This window comes from Gadus morhua, chromosome 16 (assembly GCF_902167405.1).
Source record: "Gadus morhua chromosome 16, gadMor3.0, whole genome shotgun sequence".
Classification (NCBI taxonomy): Eukaryota; Metazoa; Chordata; class Actinopteri; order Gadiformes; family Gadidae; genus Gadus; species Gadus morhua.
Window position 1 is genome coordinate 15,443,683 of NC_044063.1, and position 20,000 is coordinate 15,463,682.

The 20,000-nt window shown below is 45.4% G+C and overlaps 1 protein-coding gene across 7 annotated transcripts in view; it reads right to left on the bottom strand.

Annotated features, from left to right (window-relative positions):
- Positions 1-15,206, bottom strand: part of fli1 (Fli-1 proto-oncogene, ETS transcription factor) — a 37,446-nt gene extending 22,240 nt beyond the window's left edge. The window contains exons 1-5 of one of the 7 annotated variants that reach the window (XM_030380766.1): positions 15,189-15,206; positions 12,631-12,715; positions 4,695-4,906; positions 3,800-3,951; positions 2,691-2,894 (exon numbers count right to left, since the gene is read on the bottom strand). In XM_030380766.1, coding sequence (XP_030236626.1) covers positions 2,691-2,894; positions 3,800-3,951; positions 4,695-4,906; positions 12,631-12,715; positions 15,189-15,196 — 661 coding nt within the window. In that variant the 5' untranslated portion in view covers positions 15,197-15,206. Of the gene's footprint in view, positions 1-2,690; positions 2,895-3,799; positions 3,955-4,694; positions 4,907-8,912; positions 9,202-9,226; positions 9,740-12,630; positions 12,716-14,341; positions 14,539-15,188 lie in introns of those variants that run through there. The other 6 variants (XM_030380765.1, XM_030380767.1, XM_030380768.1 and 3 more) reach the window with 6 other exon arrangements.
- Between the last annotated feature and the right edge of the window lie 4,794 nt (positions 15,207-20,000).

The following is a 20,000-nucleotide window of genomic DNA, read 5'->3' on the forward strand; positions in this document are numbered from 1 at the left end:
GGAAGAGACGGGGAGTGTACATACAAGAGAGTCAATACTGTGAGGAATGTTAATCGGCCTTTCGACAAACAAACGACCCAAACGCACACACGATGCGCGCAGATGTGCCATGAAATGGGTCTGCCGTGCCGGGACCCATCCCGGCCCGCATAATTTATTGATCTATTGTTTAGGGGTTGGGGTGGCAGCGGAGGGGAGGGTGTAGTAGTGAGCCTAGATGGGGCGACGTCAAACACACACAACAACCTGTAATCGCTGATACTTCCAGAGGCCTGGAAGTATTAGCCGGCCCCCCGTTACCCCGGCACACGCTGGAGCCCCGGAGCTGAGGGGAGCCGGTGGCCTCTCTACTGGTCGGGGGGGGACTACGCCTCGTCTGTGATTGTGTTTGTTTGTGCTGCGCGGGGGTGGCTGGGTGGGGGTTGGAAGGGGGGGTGAGTTGGAGGGAACTGCTTTGGCTTCTTATCCACCCTGGATCTCTCAGTCTCCTCCTCCATCTCCTCCTCCTTCTCCTCTTCCCCCTCCTCCCCCTCCTCCTCCTCCTCCTCCTCCTCCTACTCCTCCTCCTCCTCCTCCTCCCCCTCCCCTCTCCTCCTCCTCAACCTCCTCCTCCTCCCCTCTCCTCCTTCTCCTCCTCCTCCTCCTCCTCCTCCTCCTCCTCAACCTCCTCCTCCTCCTCTTCCTCCTCCTCCTCCTCCTCCTCCTCCTCCTCCTCCTCCTCCTCCTTCTCCTCCTCCTCCTCCTCCTCCTCCTCCTCAACCTCCTCCTCCTCCTCTTCCTCCTCCTCCTCCTCCTCCTCTTCCTCCTCCTCCTCCTCCTCCACCTCCAGCTCCTCCCCTCTCCTCCTTGAACTCTCAATGAAACGATCAAACAGGACATTGTTCCTGTGCCCCCGGGGTGAATGTGTCAATAATAGACCACCCCTTGCCCCCTCCCCCTAATTCTGCCTGCTGCAACTGATCAGTCAGCCAGTCCAGTCAGTCGGTCGGTCGGTCGGTGGGTCAGTCAGTCCAGTCAGTCACTCAATCCAATCAGTCGAACCGTCAGTTTGTCAATTTGTGATTCAGTTAGTCATTCCATCAGTCATTAAGTAAGTCAATCAGTTAGTAATTCAGTCAGTACGTCAGTCAGTCAGTCAGTCAGTCAGTCAGTCAGTCAGTCAGTCAGTCAGTCAGTCCAGGCAAGGGACGGTCCCGTAGAGAGCGAGAGAGCGCTCATCGTTTTCAAGTCGCTGGGATCGACTCCAAAATGATTTTATTGTTTTCTTCTTGGCAAGCATGGGTGATTCCTGAGTCGTCTCTCCTGTCCTGAAAACACATGCCGCCCGAACAAAAATGTAAAAGAAAAAAGAGAAAGCCGGGAGAGAGGGATGGGCAGGGAGGACCTCTAAGCCGGGGCTGAAGCCTGCGAGGCCGGCATCCATAATGAAAGTGCTGCTCCTCTGAGGAGGAGGAGCAGGAGGAGGAGGAGGAGGAGGAGGAGGAGCGGCGGTCAGACTGATCCGCCCGCTACAGTGTCCGCACAATGAGGCTGTTATACTCACAACAAGCATGTCTCTCTGCCCAGACGCCACGCACAGAGAAAACTGTTGACACCCACAAAATAACACAGTTCCCATTACATCACGCTGCGGTCCATCTCCCTCTTTTTTTCATTTTCTCTTTGGGAGACGGAGGAGGTTATGTGTAAATTTAGTCCAGCGGTTGGTTACTCCACCCAACCTGCTGTCTCGTGCTGTTATTGTTAGCGCCATGGAAAGGGGTTTTGTTTAAAGCGTCTCTCAAGGCACAAATAAGATAACAGAGTGTATCAGAAACAAGTAATGGCTTTGTTAACCGTTTGTTTTAGTTTGTTTCAATGAATTCCTTAACCTAAACTCTGGCACTCACCATCTGTGCATGCAGACACAAGACGACTCTTTGTAGCCAAACAATTAACCATATGATGCTACGTGCACGGCATCGTGTCGGAGCCATACACTTTCATAACATGAACACGACTTTCCCTTTAGGGCCTTATTCTTTCGCTGCCCAAAACATGACTAGAAATAATCATTTATCTAAAGAAAAAAAGGAAAGCTCTTCAAAGGTTAAATGCAGTCTTTCCTTGGTAAATTGAGAATAAATTCCCCCTCCTGCCCAAGCTGAACACGCAAGCCCTAGTGTGGTTCCCCAGGCAATGCACCTGGGCTTCATCTTTCTGCGGACGTCGTGGAATAAGGCCCGGCAACGTGGAACTGAGAATAGAGTTGATGATTATCTTGAGGGGGGGAAAGAAGCCCTATTGCTTTCCATGGTGCCTCTGACAGCCAGGAGGCCATTTCAGAGACACTTTTGGTCTGGGTTTCCAGTAAAGTCAACTTTGTTTGTTTTTTATGGTAATTTCAATTTGCTGCAGTGACAACGAATGCGTGTCAAAATTGTGTTTCACTTGGCTCGGCGTTCCCTTACTTTCTCATCCCAGAGAAGAGTAAAACTCCAGCGTCTTTGCTCGTGTGGAGGACTCAAATTCTCAAACACAAAATGTGCCTGCAAACATCTGGATATCAAACGGCGCACACATGTCTTTCTCATTCTTCCTTTTTCCCCTTTGGACATTATTCTCCAAATCTAAGATAGGATTTTACATAATCCTTTTGAAGAAAGTTGATATTCCAGCACTGCACAATCAGGCGAGCATGGTATACTCACTTTCCCTGAGGTAATTGAGATGTGAGAGCAGCACTTCGGCGTTGTACATGGTGGTGAGTCTCAGGAAGTCCTCCTTGCTCATCTTGCACAGCTCTTTGCCGTCCGTGTTCTGAAACATGGCCGTGTCCATCTCCAGCAGCCCGTACTCCTTGATGGCCCACTCCAGCCACTGGCGAACATGGTCCTGAGACCATAATGATGGGTCTGGAGGAAAGTACGAAACACACAGAGAGAACGGAACGAAGGAGAGAGTTTGGCTGTTATACTGCGTGGATACACGGGACATACTGTTTTATATCACAGCAGTGAAACACTGAGAAAGAGAGAGAGAGAGAGAGAGAGAGAGAGAGAGAGAGAGAGAGAGAGAGAGAGAGAGAGAGAGAGAGAGAGAGAGAGTGAGAGAAAGGTGGACAAATTGAAAACAGCACGATGTATCCGAAAACAGACGCGCTTTCAAGTAGTCGGGAATAATTCCTTGGTGTTTATTTTAAACAGATGGGTGAGATTTGAGCAGATCCCAACGATTCATATAGTGTCAGGTAAGCTGTCAGTTGTAGATGTGCTATTCTCAAATCCTTTCCTGTGACTGTCTTCACTAAACAATTCATGTTGGTTTATGTGGTAAACCTCTTCCAGACCTCTTCAAAACCTCTGAGACACATGTACAGGGAAAGGAATACATATGCAATGAAAATGATCGTTTAGACATACTTTATGGCTGGAGTACGATAAAATGCACTGCTGAATTCAATTTGTAAAGTAAACAGTCACCTTGCTTCCAGTGGTTGAGACATAAGGTTCATAGGGGGGAAGTTATTAGGTCAATGGTTTAGTGGCCTTATGCATAAGTGGGTTTTGATAGCCCTTTAAATGGAAACTGTGGCCATTGCTTCACATTATTTTACATAAAATGACTTATATTCCCTCCTTCTAGACGCATGTTCAGCCTCTTGTGATTAAAGGTTTCACACAACTCCTAGTCAACCCTGGCATTAATAAGAAGACTTATTCATTAAAAACAACCAGTGTTGCATAAATTCTATGCTCAATATTTGAATATTTCATACAACATAACTGTCTTGTGTGAGGTAGTGTGATTGGCCCCTTACCGGCGGGAACAATGACCCTCCTCTCATTGGTCGTCATGTTGGGAGGCGGGGCGTTCTTCTCATCCATGTAGTTTCCGTAGTTCATCTGAGATATGTCATTGACCCCAACTAACTTATTGCATTTACCTACACTGCAGTCCACTGGGGACTCTCTGCTTCATCCACACACAAACATACACACAGACGCACACACACGGACACACACATACACACACAGAGGTGCGCACAGAAAGACAGCCAGACAGACAGACACACACACACACACACACACACACACACACACACACACACACACACACACACACACACACACACACACACACACACACACACACACACACACACACACACACACACACACACACACACACAAAGGGTAAGTCAGCCATAGGACATTATTACGTGTTACAAAATATGCTAGATTTAATTTAGGTTAAATCTAGCTTTGACCCAGCATCCTAGAACAGTGCTCATATAGTGGTCATCACTATGAACAGGTATCAGGCCATTTAGAACAAAAATAATTTGGGCTAATTTTTTACTGCTAAGAAGGAGATTTGAATGTCTAAACATTCAGCAAACTTTTAACACAAAGCTTGTTGCATTAAAATAGAAAATAGGTTTCCTCTCTCAAAAATGAAGTCAATATATTTCCTCATAAAAGCAACAATCTATAACTATTAATTTCTTTATTATAGTACATTGCTAGTACATTGATTAGGATCATGGTTGATTATAGAACGACACTGAGGCCAGCAGCATATAATCAAAAACACTGACATATTACATATTATTCCTTAGGTAACTCAATATATACCCTCCTCTAATCCACCGCCTAATGAAAATACGAGAGAATATACGAGGCCAACAGAAGGCCGTAAAGCAGGGCCATTACCTGGATCCATTCATGTGCTCATATTCCCGCTTGACGTTGACTCGGACTGGCTGGTTGATCCACTCTTGCTGCGGGGGCAGGGGGTTGATTTTGTGGGTCTGGCCATAGTCCTGTGTTCCAGATGCGGTCATGTCTGTCTTGGGGAGGGGGGCGGCAGCAGCGTACGGTGGCTCGAATAACGACTGGTCTTCACTCACCACTGATAGCGCCTCCTGTAAGCCACAAGGAGAGGCAGTTAGTGAGAAGTGAGAAGTAACACTGCTTTAATCAACACAATACCAGTGAAGAACTTCAAAAGCTTTGATGGGATTTTACATTATCCTATTTATCCCCGTACTGCGATCAAGTGAGCATATACCCACGTTACCCTGAGATTATTGAGATAAGAGGGCATTACTTCAGCAACAACTTTTTTGACGATTGCAACAGTAGAAATAGAGGGATGAATGAATGTGTATGAATAGAGGAATGGTGGCTTTATATGGCTTCATATTTCAGTTATACCTCAGGTTACACATTTCTGTCAACCTCTGGACCTAACAGGGCTCTTGAAAGCCTGTGATCTCAGAAACACCCGCTTTGGCACAGTGAGCTTGCAGCAGTTATGTGCAGTTATAGGTCCTATCGCAACCTGGCATCCTCAGTAGCTTCTGTATACAATGTGCGAGCCCATGTAGCAACAGTAGCTTCCTGTTGATGTTAGAATAACTAGAAGTCTCCGTCGTAAACATTATGACTAAGTGTTTTATGCCGACGGCCATCCCCAATGGAATGGGGGTTCTCTCGCAGGTACATTCAAATATCAAAGGAAACCATATTAGTAAACAAATTGCCATAGAAATGGCTATCACGTATGGGTGTAATGGGAAATACGCACATGGGACTAGTAGGATAAGTCCAGTGAGTCACATATTTGCTCTCCGTATTATTGGTCTAGCCCCCTGATGCAAGCCTCCTGTCTTGTCTGGGTCCTCACCCTCATTCCTGTTGTTGTTGTTTCTTCTTCTTCCTTCAGAAACAGCTGAAACCTCAACAGAAGCTCTCAGCCCCATATAGCTGTGGTGACCCCTCAGCTGGACTAATGTACGTTTATTAAAGAAAACAAACGCAGGGACGCAGGGCTTGCCTTGACGCTCTGTTTTTACCACGCGCTGCTGATCTGGTGTCTTGCGAGCAAAGCCCTGTGTTAGGTAGATTCCCCTCAGCAGTTGAATGTGTATATATCTCCTGCTGTGAGTTTGCACCACCACCACCACCAACGCCCCAATCATTTCAAAACTGGGTCAAACTGTGGCTGTTAGGCCTGCTTTGCCCTGAGAGCCTGTGGAATTTAATGATGCAAACAATGCAATCGTTAGTTTTGCATTTAAAAACTAATTTGTAACTTCTTGAGACTAAGGTCACAAACACTAAAAGCAACAGATCTTACATGCAATGCAATCGTGAATTTTGCATTGTAAAACTAAACACAAACACTAAAAGCAACAAATCTCCCTTCCTCTGCAATCCTACAGCGATAGGTTGATGTTAAATTTGATACATCCCTTCTTGATATGAAATGTTCTGCAGGCATACTTTGTACAGAGACGCATGTCATTCCTAATTATTTAATTGGTGTGTTGTGTTATAGGACAGATGTTATCGAGATTTGAGTGCTGGAGAAACAGTGCCAGATCGGTGGTAGCAAAATGGCGCCCTCTTTTGAAATGCTGTCATCCCGCAGTTAGAATTGTTTTCATAGCAAGGTATTATTAACTGGGTAGCATAGAAAAAAACAACATGATTGTTTTACACAATATGCTGTTTCTCACAGTGGTTTAGTTGATGTTTAGATGTAAATGTCTTAAGATTCTGAAAGATTTGACGGATGATACCTAGATGGATTTTCCTTCTGGAAATCATACAAGAAAAACTAAAACTAAAAATGTATGTCTTGTATACATATACATACATTTTAAATCATTCAATGGTTTTGGGATAAAGCCTTCATCCCCAGATGTGTTCATAAACAAGACGTGATTGGCAAAACATTCTCAGACAGTTTCAAACTATTTCCAGTCAGTCAAAAAGGAAAAAGCAACAGATATCAGTGAATTTGTTCATATCCAGAGCAATGTACCAATGTAGCCAATGAGATAAATGTCAGTTATTGTGGCCCACTCTATAAACAAAGTAGCCAAAACCACGACAACGCCAACGGCCTAGCCAGAATTAGACGTGCCAGTGATTTAGATCAGTATAGGGCCCTGCATGGATACACGCAGCGCTGCTATCTGACTAGCCCACACCAGCTAGCCTGTGGATGATAACGTTTGGAGCAGTAACTTACTGCAGCACGATAAGACTGACCCAAGCTATTGTGGATGTTGCGCGTGTTAATTCATAATGACTTTATCGGCCCCCAATGTTCTCATTCCAGACCCATGTGTTTATTGAGATTATGAAATGTCTTTAAAAATAGGAATTTTTGAAGAGTGAGCTGTCTCGTGAAAATGTGGTATGTTTTCATCTGGTATCTGAGGGGAACACATGGAAGATAACAGATATGTTTTTAAGACAATGAGGCGAACGGATCGGGCCTAATAATACATTTGTATACTGTAGCCTAATACTGAGTGTCCTCACGATCTGTTTCGCTGGCCCCATACACCTGCCTCTAATATAACGTATATATTCGGTATTCTGGCTCTACAAAGCCTCCCCCCAAATGAGTCAAAACCAACTGGAAAATAACTCAACATCCAGATTGCACGTGCCTCTGTTTGGCGTACACACGCACACACACGCACACACACACACACACACACACACACACACACACACACACACACACACACACACACACACACACACACACACACACACACACACACACACACACACACACACATACATTTCAACACGCACACATACACACACGTACACACACACAGCCATATCTCAGGAGCTGGTGTCTCTGTGTGTTGGGGGGGGGGGGGGGGGCATTCCTGTCTTTTGTTTAAGGTGGAAAAGGAAACCTGTCAGGAAAAGATTGGATGAAACAGGAAACTCTCATGGCTTGGAAGCATATCCTTTGCATGAGTGAGTCAGAATACTGTTAGCAGGCCGGACCGCAAGGAAACATAATTGATTGTGATGCAATAACTTTGCAATACACATATTAGAGGCTAAGCTATAGATGTGGCCTTAAGAACAGTCCGTACCAACCGATCATCCTCCTAATTGATCAACAATGAGCGCGTTAGAATGGACTGGAGCCTGCCATTTATGTGTCTAGCCCACGTTTACACTCTTCCAAACCTTACACCACACCCAGTCACCACAAACCCGCTACTTTATTTTCCAAAAGAAAACAAGCACCCTCATTTAAAGAAGAAAAAAAACAGCAACAAAATCACCTGAATGCATATGTTGCACTGTTCCTAGTGAACTGGAAGCCATAGGCTGCAATCGAGGCATGATAATATATAAACAAATAAGGAATTGCCATTCAACATCTGGTGTCTCCAGCCATCATCTGGAATTTCACTGTCGGGGACAGTAGCCAGTGATAATGCGGACCAGCATTCTTCCTTTCCAATGCACCGTTTCCAAATAGTTGAGCAACTCTCTATAACTGTCTGCCAAGGTATGATTGTCAATCTGTGGTCGTTTCGTGTCGCAAATTATAGTTACGGGACTTCTGGTATATAAGGTTTCAAAATAGACTGTCCAAACAACCTTGTGAAATCACTGTTTGTCTTGGATATAAGAATATAACACCTAGGGGCAAGAAAGCGAGCATTTAGCTTCATTTCTTTTCTCTTTTTTTTTATTCTCCAACTACACCGTTTGTTTTGTTGAGCAACGACCTGGAGACGGCCCGCCGACTGCAGCACAGCACACGCCGCTGAAGCTCAACATACAAACACACACACACACACACACACACACACACACACACACACACACACACACACACACACACACACACACACACACACACACACACACACACACACACACACACACACACACACACACACACACACACACACACCACTGGAACGAGTCGTGGGATCTAACGGTACCACGAGCCTCATCCAGCAGCCGCACTCGTTCGTCCTCTCACATCCCGTAATCTAAAAACAAAATAAAATAATCGCAGTGGTACCCTTCCTGCGTCTAGGAGTCACTTTGCGTTTAGGACAAATCGTATTGTTTGAGCCCAAAATATACCCGCTCCGGTGTAGACGCGCGTAATGGTGCGCTATAGGGTCCCGGAGTCCGAAGCGAGGCTGAATAATCCGAAATCAGTTGCGGTCCCTTCTCAAAAAAGAAAGTACGGCTACAAATTGTTGTCGAGCAAAAAAACAGTAAAGAATAGCAAATGTGAGAGAGTCCATCTATCCCCTCTTCGACAAACCGTTAAAAGCCGCTAGTTTCCCTCAGTTTGGAGCCTCGCTCTCAGACACAGGATCCGTGCGAAGAGGAGGCGCAACTCCAAAAAGCATTCTCTCATAAACTCCTACTGCTCCGTTCTCCAGCCTTACCTTAATAGTTCCGTCCATTTTGCGCAATTTTCAGTGGACCCCGACAATATTCCATACATGACACACTCCTGCATTAATCCCAGTCCCCGGTATGTCGCGCAGAGAAAGAGACAGTTTACCGGATGGTTTTTTTTTCCTTCTAAATTTGGGAAGTGAAGTCACCGCTGTGGAGAAGGAAGCTGTGTGTCACTGAAAGCCCTGCCTTCACCACGGCGGCACCCACCAGCAGGATACTGTCCCGCAGAGATAAGACGGGGAAAACAATTGCGCACCCAGCTTCACTGTTTTGTTTTTCCTCGGAAATATTTACAGGATGGCTGGCTGCGTTGTGCAGAAACGCATTGATGCAGCCCGCTGTGCTGCCTGTGTGTTGTGCTCCTTTTTCTTTTTTTTCTTTTTAACTTGAGCTGTTTCTTTGGCAGGAGTGTGTGGTGCTGTGGAGATTGTTCACTCCACGTATTCTAACACGAGATGAATGCGCTCTATTGATGCGCATCTAGCTGCGGCCGGACACTTTAGTTAGGCCTGCTTTGAGCGTGATGCTCACGCCTGCCTGTAGGCTATCTTTGACCATGCCTTTATCCGCAATGCAAGCTTTTTTTTCATTTATTCTCATCCGGTACAAAACATTTCTGCAATTTATTTTTCCGGAAAAGGCTATAACTTGTCCTTTTAAAAGGTGAATTAATGTTTATCGCAATAAACCTAAGAATAGATTATTTTATGATATTTATGATATTTTTCGTTTGTTATAGTGCTAACTCGAACCCATTACGTTTATTCAGACATCATTAATAGCCTACAATGGCATTCCTCCCATAACCGCACTGTGTGCAGAGGTCTGCTCTCCACGTGTGAGTACGCGGTCTGCCACTGGTCAGAATGAACGCTAGGGCCTCTTTATAGGACTGCGGTGCTGTTGAAAGTGAACATCATGTTGTTACTTTTCTAAGGCTTCACTGCTCTCGTTGTTGGTGTTGTTTTGGTTCTTATTTTTTGCTGTAGGCCTTGCGTGTCGTGCCGCAGATTGTCCAACCACACAGCCTACATCTAATGAGCAGCAGTAGGTCTAATACTATTGGGGGGGAACAAAACCCCAACCCATACCTACTGCATTTCTCCTTATCCACCGCCACACCAAATTGCCCTCATCAATTCAAGCACAATTTCTGCAGCCCTAATGTCGGACATGGAGCCAGCCCTGAACGGGACCAGACCGGTGGGATTGTGCCTGGTGGGGGGGGGGGGGGGGGGGGCTCGGAGTGGCCAAACAGAAACTGCGCCAGAACGACTGACAGCCGGGCCGACCTGTCTGCTCTCGACTTGGGAGTCTTGTGGGGGCAGAGCCCCCCCGAGACCACCACATCTGGATCCTGCTAGGGGTCAAGGCTTCTCCTGCCTGAGGCCAGTGCAGCTTCATGTAATTAAGGGAGACACCTTGTTTAACTCTTTAGTGGCCGTTTCTCTTTTTACAAAGGCCTTCTTTGGCATTCCAGGTTATTTTTGACGCCATTGCTGTTAATTATTAATGAATGCAGGTATTGCATTAATACACTTTAGTCCACAGGAGATCCGATTTTTAAGATTTTCTTTTAGATAGTTAGAAGTTCAGTAGCCAGACATGTAGGCCTACCCTTTAATAAAATGAAACCATTTAATTAAAAATAGATTGCGTAGGCCTAAATAACAACGTCCGATTGTTGGAATACTAAAATAAAGCCCAGGGAAACAGACATACAATATATATGTATGATATACAATGACCATCATGAAGAGGCCTGAAACAAACATTGTGGAAGGCCAATAAACAGATGCAAGTCGGTTTACACAGCAGACCACAACCCATCTGGCTCGCAACTGGAACTAGACAGACAGACATGTATTCTTATTCCTCTAGCCAGTAGCTCCTCATCTAGTACGGGACAACAGGCCAGAAGTGGGCGGGAAGCAGTGAGGTTAGGATAAGCAGCGTTTTAATAGTGGTGTGTCCACCCTCTCTGATACATAGCCTATAGAGCTGCCAATCAACTCACCAACTGGGTAAAGTTGTCCAAATTGGCCCGTTTATTTTTAAATTAATTGAAAAGTCATTCTACTTTGGCTGATTCTCAAATAAAACATGCAGAAAAAAAATAATTGAATAACGAATATCAAATCGTTGTTTTTTTTCATACATATGAAATAAGCTGGTCTCTCTCTTTCTTGCAGCAAAGGACAGCCGACCCGGGCACAGTCTGCTGCGTGTATGAGCAAAAACTGTTTCAGCCCTTGCTTCAGGCCATAATTAATTTGAGATTTATTTTTATTGGAAAGCTCCCGTCTCGTCTAGCCTTAAACAAACAAAACCGATGCTAGAGCGATTGGCTTGAATGAAAAGTAGGCTATTCCTTATTATTTCTATTGAGGCGTGCCACATTCTGGCCAATATTGCTCATAACTTGAAACTGTTGAACCTGCAGGTTCAATAAGTCCTTTGGCATGAAATACAATTCCATTTATATTTTATTTTGTGTGTGCCTCATGAAATAGCACATAGCATTCTTATTTATAAACAAAGAATGCAGTTGCATTTACAGGAGTCACTAAAAAAGTAGTTGGAGTCTCACTACATAAGGTTTCTCATTCATCAACCTGGGCTTAAGGAGAATAAAGACTCGTTTCAAAGCATATTTTCTCCTAAAACATTCTTGATATTCAACTCTCGTGAAACAAATCAGGAATTGTCCATCGTCCAGGCTATATTCCTACCCCTTGCTGAAACTTCTTTCTGCAATGGCACACATTCTTGTATGAAAAGACCCCTTATGCAAAAAAGGGGAATAAGTCGTCAAAACATAACAAGTCCCCCTTGGAAAAACGGCGATTGTGCAGATTATAAATGACCTGGGCCAATAACGAATGTCTCGCCGCAGGACAATGAGCCATTTTATTGAGAGACTGAAGTCTGCATCAATAGATGGGGGTTTGAGGTTGCTAATGCAATAACACAGTTGCATTAACAGGTCACAAGTACAATATGCTGGTGAGATTCACCGAGGTTTGGGTTTTATTGTTAAAACCAGGGCAGTTTTGTAACTTTATGCCTATAGGCGTCATGGTGGCATGTCGCACTTATGGGTATGTGATATGCCTTTTGTTAAAATGTGTCACATGAGGCTTGGTGTGAAACGATGACAACAATGCAGTCTATGCCAAATGCCGATCTGCAGATATGTCTTTGAAATTGTGTTCGATCATGACCATCATTTATAAAGTTGGATCTGGATCAAGAAAAACTCCAGGTGGCCCGAATCTGGAGCCTACAAGCTGAAGAGCTTTTCGTTGTTCAAAAACAGCACAACAATAAAAAAAAGATCCCAGTCTGATCCCAATAGTACCTGGTGGAATGGACGTTGATATCTTACCTTGACGTAAGACGACGTGTCGGGCACAGTCTGAAACATATTCCCTTGGCAGGCAGGCCCAAGTGCGCACCGTGTTCCGTGGGCCCTGCGGATAGAGAGCGCGTTGAACGACCATTAAAACCCTCTCAGTTCTGCTGCCAGGCGCATTTAGTGCAGCTAAATTGTGTCCAACCATAAGCAATTTTATGTTTCCACTCATTTCCAAACGTGGAATTTGTGAGTTAGGCTGAAATTTTAAAAGTCACATTGAACTTTCTGTTTGTTGAAATCAATTATTTCGTTTTCTTTTTCGCTCAGAAAAAAAAAGAAAAAAAAGATATATAGATATAATAACATTCACTCTATATAAGAACAAACAGGGTATGTCAATGTAAACAACGGGGAGGGAAACAGCTTCCATGTACACGTCTCATAGTCTCTATTTTTCCTGCACGTGATTCCCCTTTATATATTGTTTCCGACCACATGGTATTCGACAATAGTAGCCTATTTCTAAAATGCTCTGCTGTGTATCAGTGGGCCTTCATGGCACTAAAGTATGGTAACGGATGAATAACAACCCGCCCCACAGGCAACACGGCTGTTCCATCCCCACCCCCATCTCGTTCTGCTCTCCAACTTGCCACATATTGAAGCACTTTTCGCTTTAATAAGTGCAGCTTACAAAGTCTGGGGTGAAAGGGCACTTCGAGGACGGTGTCTTTAGCCATTCCCATGTGCAATTATCAAGAAGGCTGCAACACAACAACTACGGATCCAAATAATTGGGGAGGTTGACTGTAGTCTGAAGTAAAGGAAAGTGTTATTTCCTGCATATGATAACATTGATTTATTGGGTGACATGGGACATATAAATGACTTATATAATGTGTGATTTGAAAATAAAAGGACTGATAGGTCTCAAATGAGACCTTCGCAATAGTAGCCTATAGGTTTTCGTCCATATATTGCTTTCTAGGAGGTTAGAAGGCGTGGGATGTATACACGTATAAGGGGCCACTGTTTCTTCTTCTTCATTGACATCATCATCTTCTTCATCTTCCTCTGTCTTTTCGGCTCCTGAAGGCTAACGCTAGGCTCGCCTCATAAAGTTTCCCAAATGCATCCAATTTCCAAACGGTAAAGGAGCATAGGATTCCGCATCTGCAGCCAATTAGAGGCTCGCGGCTCGGAGGGCTGTTGAATAACGGCGCGGACCTTCCTCCGAGACAGCCCGTGGGCCGGGTGCCTCTAGTGTTACATTCTAGCCTGCCTTACCTTGCACGACGACAAGCGCTGCTCTGCATCACGATGGAGACTCAGAGCCATTCCGACTCATCTAAATTTGACCCCCCCCCCCCCCCCCCCAACCCCCATGTCGAAACTCTATGCTATGAGTCCAATATGCAAACCGCGATTGTAATAGTGCAGCAATATTTTATTTTATTAAGGGTTTGCCTATAGATAGGCCTACAAATACAAGTCTGAACATTGAATTTCCTATTAAACGGATATCATTTCAAATCAAACGCTGTTTGAAGTGAAGGCTGAATCGAGCGAACTCCTCAAATCAGGTTTCGTGAAAAAGAATGCAACTATGCAAGTTTAACAACAACCCACGCAGCGTAAAATAAATTGGAAAGCATTTATTAGAATCATGCATGCATGATCCACGTGTTTGGTTACGGGCTGCAGAGAAACTGACATTTCTACGGTGCTTTTCCTTACTCACCTGTCGATATTGTCGCGGCCGTTTGTCTTCTCCGATTTAATTATTCCTCCGAACTAATATAAGTAGTTCCGTTACAACAAAAAGTCGTTTCCAATGATGACAGTGAGTTATTTTGGACGGGCGAAAGGGAGCGAAGGGTGCATGAATGGATATATTACTTAGAAGGCGACCATGCGGCAGCCAATGAGGAGGAAGAACCAGCCTCCTCTGCTGCAGCCGAGTTCATCGGACCGTGACAGGACAGAAGATGTTAACGCGCTGTAAAAGCGCAACGTCCCAAACTTTAACTATCATCTCTGACACCATATCGACGCAACGTTTTTTATTTTATTTTGTTTGAACCGTTTCCAGATTTCCAAGTTTTGTTTTGCAGAACAATCAATAAATTACACCTGTTTTTGCAAGCTTAACGAATCAAACAAACACTTAACATTTAACCTCATGGTAGAAACCTTTTCACCTGCACTTGATGTTATTTTACATTAGGCCTACATAAAATATTAAAAATAGGCTTAGGCTGCTACATTTCACAATAATATCTTTCTCATATTTTTTTATATCTTTTTTATTTAATATTGTATGTATATATTTATTTGATCATCATCAGCACCAACCCATCACATTACTGTGACATCTCGTCCGACTACATCTATCCACAGTTACGCAGCAGCTTAGAAAAGTGCGCTCCGTGGCCCCGTGACACAGACACGCGACTCCACCGACCGTCTTTCCTGTATAGTTGACCTGACTCTGTTCACTAACTTAATTTCCTTCACATTGCCCTCATCTTGCACTTTACGGACCAACAGAAAGGGTTTGAGGGCAATTTCGTTTCAAGCAAACTCACCCGACCATTGCACTTTATAGCTGCGACTGTGACTTTCTTTTCTCACACTGGCATTCCGAGTGAAGCAAGGAATGTGTCAGCCAAAGAGGGAAGTGCTTTTCAACTGTTAAAAACATTTCTCAAATTGAGAAAAAAAATGTCAGTGTGCTATTGTCACCTGTGGCATATACCCACACAGGTTCACATGACTCCGATATCAGGGTGCTTTGTTTGTTGCAATATTTCCTAATGCGAGCGTGAGCGACAACAGTGATGGTGTGTTCCCAGCATGACACAATGGACGGAAATCTCAACATCCGCTTTACTGAAAAACGGCATCCACACAGGCCTGCTGCCGGGTTGCCTCCCCCAGGATCTGTGTAAGACATTGTTTTGTTGACACGTTTAAACAGCAACTGTGACTACTGAAAAATCAAAACAATGAAAAACGACTTGTTGTATATAGCAGCACAGCATGACGAACCAGACACAATAAAAGTCAAGTGGGAGACTTCTTCTTCTTCTTCTTCTTCTTCTTCTTCTTCTTCTTCTTCTTCTTCTTCTTCTTCTTCTTCTTCTTCTACTGCTGCCTCTTCTTCTTCTTCTTCTACTGCTGCCTCTTCTTCTTCTTCTTCTTCTTCTTCTTCTTCTTCTTCTTCTTCTTCTTCTTCTTCTTCTTCTTCTTCTTCTTCTTCTTCTTCTTCTTCTTCTTCTTCTTCTTCTTCTTCTTCTTCTTCTTCTTCTCGGTATCTAGAGTTTTTCAGTGAGTGGTAACTTAATGACTTATAATTTTGATTTTTTGTTTGCCAAAGGAGACTTTGGTGGAACGATACCTGGAAACTTGGATTAATATTCTTCAAGCCATAAATGTGCTGGGCCATCGTGTGGGAGGACCATGGGACAATACCAGAAACTGTCAAGAAAATTGTAAATTACAGAAAGGAATGCTAAAATTACAGTTATTTTCCCTTCCTTTTGGCATTAATTGCCTTATCCTTTGTTGCAATGCAGACTTAACACAGGAAAAGTATAAGCTTTTCAGCCGTCTACTCTATGCAGAATACATCAGTTTACTGGCAGTCTTTCTTCACTGGTATATTACCATTTTAGAGCTCTACGTCCACTCTGGGGAATACACACACACAGACCCACATATACACACATACACACACGCACCGATACACACACTCACAAAACACACATGCAGACAAACACACACGCACATAGCTTGTGCATGTGGCGCGACGTGGGCAACCTACAGACGGGTGTGATTACATCGACTTGAGTAAATGAAGCTCCTTACTCTGAGCAGTAATGACTTATTTATTTAGTCAAAGGGTCTACCAAGAGAGATGATCTGCAGAAGATTGGTTCCATTCCAACCCCCCTACCCTCGCTCCCCCCCCCCCCCCCCCCCTCTCTCTCTCTCTCTCTCTCTCTCTCTCTCTCTCTCTCTCTCTCTCTCTCTCTCTCTCTCTCTCTCTCTCTCTCTCTCTCTCTCTCTCTCTCTCTCTCTCTCTCTCTCTCTCTCTCTCTCACTCCCTCTGTCTCTCTTTTCCTGTGTCCTCAGGGAGAAAGATAGAGAGAGAGAGAGAGAGAGAGAGAGAGAGAAAGAGAGAGAGAGTTATCTAGAGTGTGGCACCAGGGCGAGACAGGATAGAATGTCAAAGCCGCTCACGACAGAACCCTGGCGATCAAGGCGTAATGAGAAACATTATGCATGTACTTGATATACTTTTGGGAGGAACGCAGTGGAGTGCGGTCCCATGCAAGTTTATTTTTTTGTTATTTCTATTTTTTCCACGTATTGAGTGATGTCTGAAAGGCTGATAGGGAGAGGGGGGGGTGGGGGGGGGGGGGAGATGAGGAGAGGCCAAATAAACATAGGAAGTCTCAAAGCTCATTCTGGGGACATTTCGTCTTTGAACCACACGATACCAACAATAACCGTGTACACACATTACATAAACATTATATATGCTGTTGTGTGAGTTCACGGAGGGTGTATGTGTGTGTGTGTCTGGTATGTGTGTGTGTGTGTGTGTGTGTGTGTGTGTGTGTGTGTGTGTGTGTGTGTGTCTGTTTGCATGTGCATGTGCTTAACAGAGGCCAGGAGGTGAGGCTCGCTTCGTCGGCACTCGCCAAGTCGTGGGCCCTTTTCTGTTTCGCTTCACCCGCAACAAGGAGCCCCGACACCACAAGCGGCCCGGGAACCACGGCGCACACCTCAGTATGTGAGCTAGTAAACGTCCGCATCGGCCTCCCGTCGAAGGCAGCCCACACAGTGTGCAGACAGCAGGCCTCTTGTGTGTCACAATCATTAGCAGGGGGAGAGGGGGGGGAGGGTGTGGGGGGGGGGGGGGAAGTATTAAATTAAAACAAGACATTTGTTTTTATGAGCCAGCCCATTTATGAAGGTAATAGCATCCCCCTGTAAATGAAGGCCCCCCCTGCAGTCCGTGCCACCTGATGTTGTGTTTCCATACACTCATCAGGTTCCAGAGCAGCGCAGTGGGCTGATAAGTCCACAACGTGACCTCATCCAGGCCCGGCTGCGGCACGCGGGCCCCGGAGGTACGGCTCAGACGACCAGGGTGGCTCGGGAGACACGGAGCGGCTGAGCTGGAAGTTTGGGGGAACACCACATGTGGTGCTGAGACAAAACGCATGGTCTCATTACCCACAATATGTTCTGGTATGTACTTCATCAAATGCACTGTGTTGTATTGTGTGTGTGTGTGTGTGTGTATGTGTGTGTGTGTGTGTGTGTGTGTGTGTGTGTGTGTGTGTGTGTGTGTATGTGTGTGTGTGTGTGTGTGTGTGAGAGAGTAAGTAAAAGAGATCTGGAGAGTGCACGCATGTCTGCATAAATTTAACACACACACACACACGCACACACATACACACACACACACACACACACACACACATACACACACACGCATGCACACACAAGCACACACACACACACACACACACACACACACACACACACACACACACACACACACACACACACACACACACACACACACACACACACTCATGGGACTGATAAGTGTATGCACACACATCAATTGCCTCTGTCTCTCGCTACACGCATTTCGAAGCCCAAGGTGGGTTCCTATTTCCTCTGACATATAAATTGATTCCCTGACCACAATCCCCTAAAACAGTTTAATAGGTGGGACGCAGTGCATGGCCTGCGGGTTTCCATGTCAATCCAGTGGTAACGCAGAGACACACCCAGACATCCAGACCAGACATCACATGGGAACCCGAGGTGCTCACCTCACACGTTAAATCAATTCCAACCCGCCCGGGGTTCCAATGCGTGCGCCAACAACAAGCAGCTGAAAAAAATACTGTTCAAGAAAAAACACTACCTCTAGAACTGACTACTTCGGCGGAAAAAAAACACGCAGAACGCGAACAAGATCTGGTGCATGGGAGGCCGGGAAAATAGTGCCATTTAGAAAACCTAAATCATCCCCCTGAACTATAAATCTAGTGACCGCTCATCATTCAGCAGCGTTTTAAAAAGCCCTTAAAGAAAAACACTGGGTGAAATGAATATGCTGTCACCTCTCATTTGGGTCTGGCCCACTGGCTCTATAAGAACAGTGTTGTTCCCTGGAAAGGGCTGCTAGCTCAGGCTAGGCTCTCAGGTTTAGGGTTTACCCCCGTCCCTGCATTCTCAAGGCTTTCACTTTGAGGCCCACTTCTTCCTCCATCCCCCCATGTCTGACAGGCTGAACTCGATGTGGGCTCCTCAGCAGACTGTGAAAATCATTCATCTGTGCCTTCAGACGGTCAAATCTGGATCCAATAAAGAGGGACTGCCTATTGATCGTGTTCAGGGGAGAGAGAGAGAGAGAGAGAGAGAGAGAGAGAGAGAGAGAGAGAGAGAGAGAGAGAGAGAGAGAGAGAGAGAGAGAGAGAGAGAGAGAGAGAGAGAGAGAGAGAGAGAGAGAGAGAGAGAGAGAGAGAGAGAGAGAGAGAGAGAGAGAGAGAGAGAGAGAGAGAGAGAGAGAGAGAGAGAGAGAGAGAGAGAGAGAATGAGAAGGCAGGCAACTGTGACCACTAGAGGGCTCTCTGGTCCGCGCCTGGAGCAGTTTAGTGTGTTTAAAGACCAGAGGAATCCTGGTGGTGAACAAAGACCTTCCACAATTCTTCCTTCTCTCTGTCCAATAGACATGCTGCTGCTGCTGATGATGATGATGAATTTTGCCCTGGCACGCTAATTATTGTTCCAGGCAAAACTTGCTCAACTCACTCATCTTTTTTTTTTATAAATAGAGTGACTGTATGTGGGCTCAAGGGCAGCGGTGGCTGCTGTGATTGTACCACCTCAAGAACATCCTTAAGCTCTGCTCAAAAATAACCCTTCCGCTCTTTAGAAATTACTTCTTGTGCTCCTGGGATGGGCGAGATAAGAGTGTTTGTTTCCTACTTTGACACCGTTTGAAGTGCGCAGACGTAGGCCCACAGGGGCTAATGAATCAGAAGGCAACAATGGTTTGCCACCACCCCTCCCCCTCACCCCGCCGTCCCCCACCTGCCCCCCCCCCCCCCCCCCCCCACCCCCACCCCCTTGTCTCTGGCACAAACAAATGTGTGAAACAGGAAACATGTGCGGCCACTGTTAGGAGTAACGCAGAGTAGTAACACACATCAACAGCAAACAACACAACAGCGAGCGACCGTCGTAACAGAAGAGAAGGGCCAAAGTGCCTCAGAAAACAAGAGAGAACGTGAGGGAGGGAGGGGAAGGAGAAGGAAAGAAGTGAAGGATGGAAAGGGTGGAAGGACAGCGGGAGAGTGAGAGAAGCA